This window comes from Garra rufa, chromosome 18, assembly GCF_049309525.1.
Source record: "Garra rufa chromosome 18, GarRuf1.0, whole genome shotgun sequence".
In the NCBI taxonomy this organism is placed as follows: Eukaryota; Metazoa; Chordata; class Actinopteri; order Cypriniformes; family Cyprinidae; genus Garra; species Garra rufa.
In genome coordinates this window covers 6,120,850-6,127,086 of record NC_133378.1, presented here as the reverse complement: position 1 = coordinate 6,127,086, position 6,237 = coordinate 6,120,850, and the positions used below count along the sequence as shown (strand labels likewise).

The 6,237-nt window shown below is 36.1% G+C and overlaps 1 protein-coding gene across 5 annotated transcripts in view; it reads right to left on the bottom strand.

Annotated features, from left to right (window-relative positions):
- Positions 1-623: 623 nt before the first annotated feature.
- The window catches only part of LOC141291577 (band 4.1-like protein 1), a 96,546-nt gene continuing 90,932 nt past the window's right edge, over positions 624-6,237 (bottom strand). For all 5 annotated transcript variants that reach the window (XM_073823732.1, XM_073823735.1, XM_073823734.1 and 2 more), the window contains 3 exons: positions 5,915-5,995; positions 3,081-3,197; positions 624-2,746 (listed from right to left, as the gene is read on the bottom strand). In XM_073823732.1, the coding sequence (XP_073679833.1) occupies positions 2,741-2,746; positions 3,081-3,197; positions 5,915-5,995 (204 nt within the window). In that variant the 3' untranslated portion in view covers positions 624-2,740. The remainder of the gene's footprint in view (positions 2,747-3,080; positions 3,198-5,914; positions 5,996-6,237) is intronic.

Genomic DNA, 6,237 nt, shown 5'->3' with positions numbered 1-6,237 from the left:
TTGTTATGTAAATAGTGAGACATTATGGAGTCCTACTCATGATTAGAAGTATGTTCTTCAGGAGACCACAAGATGGCAGTGCAACAGAGCTAATGCAACATTTGTGACCCTGGACCACAAACCGGTATGGTATTAGATCAGTATTTATACATATGAATGAATAAATAAGCTTTCAATTGATTTACGGTTTGTTAGAATAGGACAAGATTTGGCTGAGATACAACTATTTGAAAATCTGGAATCTGAGGGTGTAAATAAAAATCTAAATGCTGAGAAAACCGCCTTCAAAGTTGTTCAAAATTCTTAGAAATGCATATTACTAATTAAAATTGAGTTTTGATACATTTACGGTAGAAAAATCGCAAAATATTTTCATGGAACATGATCTTTACTTAATATCCTAATGTTTTTTGGCATAAAAGTAAAATCGATCTTTTTGACCCTACAATGTATTTTTGGCTATTGCTAGAAATATACCTGTGCTACTTTTGTGGTCCAGGGTCACATTTAATTAACAAAATATAAAATATTTGTACCTAAACGGTTGTTTGATAATACAGAATTTACGGTAATATGTCTGCTTTTTATTAACTCAGATGCAGCAAATAGAAAACTTGACCACATGGATGGATCTTATTTATTTCGAACACTGTACAGCAAACACACAAAACCAAGCAGTAGAAAGTAGAGGATAGCATTGTAAACAGAAGTGTCTGCAGGTGGAATCTCTGGGGAATCAATGCTAAAAGTACTTTTCTAGGCTTAACTTGTTTTCCTCAAAGTTCAAATCTTAAATGCGACATGTACAGCGTAAACAAGGCCATTGCCTTGTAAAGAGACAAAACTCTGACATAGGCTTAGCAAATGAGCTGGCGAAAGAACGCTGTGGTTGATTAGGAATCCAACTATCAACCTTTGCATGGCACTTCTTTTCTTCATATTCAAGAACAGCTCCTGTGTCCTCAAAAATCAGTAACTGTACAAGTTGGAAGTATGATGACATACAAATTTCCCTTCTGATAGCTGCAGGTTGTGTAAAGTGTTATTCTCACATAGTGCACAGTCCTGAACAAATGCATTAGTTACACAACAACAAGCCTTCACCGTGTTAGCAAAGGTTATTAAGAGCTATCCTGGCCTTCTTTCATCCTAATATAAAGTTTGAATTTGGCAATACACACAATTCGAAGCTCATTCACCCTTTCAATACTAGAACACATGTACGTCCTGTGTCATCCAGGATTTCTACTGCTTTCACAGAGGAACGTCTGTAAAGAGAATCATGGCTCGAGGGTCACGCTTCACTGAAAACCACAGGCTCATGACATTTACACATAAAAAGCTCTCATATCTAACAAATCAGAACCGTTTCAACAGTGTTTAAAAATCATTAGTTCATTGGCACAGCATTGTGAGGGAAGAAACAGTTTAAATAAATAAAAAAACGTAAAAAATCACAGAAGTCTCAAACATATAGAGCAGTAGGGAATTTGTTAAATATTTGCTTGTTGGAAAATATTTCTAAATTGTTTTATGCAATCCTAATAAATTGAAGTTCCTTCAAATGCATAAAGTCTAAATGCACATGCACATAACACATTGATTAATTATGTATGCATGTACTAAACTCAAATTAGGTTTGGTTTCTTTGGACTTTTTCACAGTTTAACTATATGTGCAGGAGATGAAAGCATTCATCAAGCAAAAGTCTTACTTTTTGTATCGTGCATTTCAAAACAATGTCTTGGGGATATTTTGAATCTAAAATCTAAAGTTTGATTACTGTTGGTACCTTGAAAAGTTTGGACTGTTTTCAGTTGTTGTTTGTTTGTTTGTTTGTTTGTTTGTGATATCTACTAAGAATATGTAAGGGCTCCTGAAATAAAACAAAACTCTAGACATCTGTAAAACAAATATGGCAGTAAAAAAACTGAACCAAAAAAAACTGTCTAATATGGAAAGAAGTACTTTTCAGAGGACCGTCAAACGGTTTGGCAATCATACATTAATACAGTCTGTCTCGTTTTCCTTTATTTATTTATTTTTTTTAAGAACACTGAACCAGAGGTTTTAGTTAGTTGGTTGTACATGAAAACGTTTTAAACCCTGCTTTGCCACATGCAGATGAGGTTCAGAATTGAACAGCAACATAACGTTTGTTGATCAGAGAAGCACGACATACTGTATGCACGCTAGCTAGGCTTTTCCCTACAGTTCAGTATTTGCAAAAAGATCTTCTGTGTTATATCTCAATGAACCCTAGAAAAAACTACTCAATAGACACTACTGTCACTCCACTAAGCTAAATCTTCAGCAATGTTCATCAAAAAGCCCCATGCCTCATGCTTGATGTTAGCATCGGGCTGTCGATAGTACGCTTGGTTAGTTTTCACATTCGTGAAGAAAAAGCAAGAGACTACAATGGCGGCTAAATCGTCTGATCGATGTGATGCTGAGTCTGTCCTTCCCCGGCGGTCCTCAGCCAAGGAGACCGTGCGCCTCCCGAACCAGAATGTCCATATTACCACAGCGAATGTAGACACAAAATAGAAATTACATGAGAAGGAATAGCTTCCGACATCTGGGAGGCAGCATGTGTTTGTGTGCGTGTGTAAATGTTAGTGTGGTGTATGTGAGTGGAAGCTAGAAGCTTAGAACAAGAGGTCTGAAGATGTTGGCGACCCACTGGCAGTCATTGAGGAACAGTTGATTCCCGTTGAAGTCCTGAGAACTGAGGAGATCAGGACTAATAGAGAGAGAAACAAATAAACAGATCATGTATTAAGGTACATTTAGAAGATCCAGAGATTGCTGGTGTGAGATGAAAACTATACGGCTTGCGATAGATTTTTTTTAAACTGTGTGGTTTGCAGTAAAATGCAAGAGTGTTTGTCAGCGGCGTCCACCTAGAGTTAACACACGGCGCTGACTGAACTGCTTTTGACATGTCATTACACCCTTGTCAAACTGCTATACACCAGCAGGTTCAATATGACAGATAAACACTGAAGTGAAACCATAATATGCATTTGGAAATGGATGGATTAATTGTGCATGCAAGGGCTAGCGGTGACAAATACCTTCGATTCCTCGTGTGGATCTTGAGTGGAAGATTCTGTTTCCCTGACAACTACAGCCTTGGTTACCAACATGTCAGGGTGCTGTTGCTTGGCTTCTTTTATTGCCATGGCAAGCGCCTGTGAAAAAGTCATTTATTTCTCAAGTTAAATGAGAGAAACATGCAGCTAATGAATTAGTAATATGCTTTCTGACTAATTAATTTCCACTTTGAAGGCAGCATGAAATAGAAATAGCTTTTCTTGTCTAGTTTGACATATTGTGAAATGGCTTCTATAACAAGGAAAATGCATGATGATGTTGACGAATCAGTTGATTCGTTGTTTGCTAGTTGCTGTAATCTTATGTGAGTGACAGATTGCTGGAGGGGAGGAATTACTAAATCTTTAGAGATTTTCAAAAGATTCTGTTGCGAGGGGAGTTGAAGTTGATGTTTTTGATTAAAGATTATGAGGACATATGAATTAAAAAATAAGAAGTCATTTTTCATTTCATGGTCACTTTAAAAATGGATCGAAATTCTGTAACACTAAATTTTAAGGATCAATTCTCACTATTACCTAGTTGCTGATTACCATGCATATTAATAGCATATTAATGGCATGAGCTTATTTTAGATCTCCTTATCTTACCCTGTATCTAAACTTAACGAAACCCTAATAACTGTCATCCAAGATGTTCTTATTTTTCTTTCTTCAGTTGAAAAGAAATTAAGGTTTTTGAGAAAAACATTCCAGGATTTTTCTCCATATAGTAGACCAATGGGAGGCAATGGGTTGAAGGTCCAAATTGCGGTTTCGATGCAGGTTCAAAATGCTCTTATTCCAGCTAAGGAATAAGGGTGTTATCTAGTAAATTGATTGGTCATTTTCTAAAAAAAATAAATAAACACTTTGATACTTTTTAACCACAAATGCTCATCTTGCTAACTCTGCAATGCATGCGCGTCTTCATACATTGTGTAATCATGTGGAAAAGGTCACACACAGTTAGTCCTTCATCTGTGTATTTCAGTTCAAAAAGGTGGGGTAGGGCAAAAAACTTTTCTCATTTTCTACTCCAACTTCAAAATCGCCCACAATCGTTGTTTTACCTTTTTTGTAAAAGGGTTTGACTTTCTTTGCACATTTGCTTTGTAAACACTGGGTTGGTACTTCTGCCTACATCACGTTTCGCCAGATAAGACCCTTATTTCTGGGCTGGGTTCATGTAGAGCCATTTGAAGCTGCATTGAAACTTCAATTTCGACCTTCAACCGGTTGGCCACCATTGAAGTCCACTATATGGACACAAATCCTGGAATGCTTTCCTCAAAAACCTTAATGTAGAAGTTCACTTCCAGAACAAAAATTTACAGATAATTTACTCACCCCTTTGTCATCCAAGATGTTCATGTTTTTCTATCTTCATTTGTAAAGAAAATATGTTTTTTGAGGAAAACTTTTCAGGATTTCTCTCTATAAAGTGGACTTCTATGGTGCCCCTGAGCTTGAACTTCCAAAATGCAGTTTAAATGCAGCTTCAAGGGGCTCTAAATGATCCCAGCAGAGGAAGAAGGGTCTTATCTAGCAAAATGATTGAAAAAATCAGATCTAGTGAAAAAATTACAGTTTATATATTTTTTAACCTCAAATGCTCGTCTTGTCTAGCTCTGTGTGAACTCTGTGTATTCCGGTTTAAAGCAGTTAGGGTATGTCGAAAAGCTCCCATCTAATTTTTTTCTCCAACTTCAAAATCATCCTACATTACTGTTTTACCTTTTTTTGTGAAGGATGTTTGATCTTTGCATGTTCACTTTGTAAACACCGGATCGGTACTTCTGCAGCGATGTAGGACGATTTTGAAGTTGGAGGAGAAAATGAGATGGGAGTTTTTCGACCTACCCTTACTGTCTTGAACCGGAATACACAGAGTTCACATAGAGCTAGACAAGACAAGCATTTGAGGTTAGAAAACAACCAATTGTTTCACTAAATGGACATTTGTCCTCGGCTGGGATTGTTTAGAGCCCTCTGAAGTTGCATGTAGGCTGCATTTTGGAAGTTCAAATTCGGGGCACCATAGAAGTCCACTATATGGAGAGAAATACTGAAATGTTTTCCTCAAAAAACATAATTTATTTATGACTGAAGAAAGAAAGGCATGAACATCTTGGATGACAAGGGGGTGAGTAAATTATCTGTAAATTTTTGTTCTGGAAGTGAACTTCTTTAATTTCCTTTCGACTGATGAAAGAATAACATGGACATCTTGTGATGAGTAAGTTATTAGGAAATGTTTATTCTGGAAGTGAACTAATCCTTTAGCAAGCAGAGAATTAGGAGTTTATTGAAGCAAAAGTAATAGTTGATAGTTAGTTAGCGGTAAGAGTTGGTCCCCAAACTAAAGTGTGACCAAGATTTGTGTCCATCAATGCAATTAGTATAGGTATTCAAAACTTTCAAGCTTCAAAAAGCATCACAAAAGAAATCCATGTGACTCCAGATTTTATGAATCAATGATTGCTTTGAGTGAAAAAAATAGGTGTTTATTCACAAAATATCTTATCACTAGGGAATTGCAAACTGTCTCGCAGCACAACTGGTGCCAGAAGCACTGCACTGTTATCAACAGAGGAAAAGGCTTTGCTAGATATTCAATTGATGGACAGAAATATCTCAAGTTTTATTTAAAAAATCTTAGTTTGTTTTCCAAATTATGAATTAAAGTCTTACGGGTTTGGAATGATCTGTGATTAAAAGATGACAAGATATTCATTTTTAGAGAACCCTTCTAGAGCTAATATAAATCAGAAATCTCATTAAAGATTCCCAGCCTTGGTTCTTTTTGCACCTACCTGATCTTGATCAACATCATCATCACCAGTAATGATAATCCTCTTTTCAATTCTTGTCTCCGAGTAACCTCCCTTCACCGTCTACAAAACAGAAACACATACAGTCAAACCTAAATTTATTCAGACACCTTCAACATTTCTCACATTATCACAGTGTGTTTGTTATAGTTTAGAAAATAGTAATAAAACATGACAAGAACTCAAGTTTAAAACTGTGTCAGAAATTCATCTTGATAATCACAAATTAAATAGAGTCAAACCAAAATGTATTTAGACACCTTTAAAATTTCTCACATTATCAGTTTATTCGATATAGTTTAGAA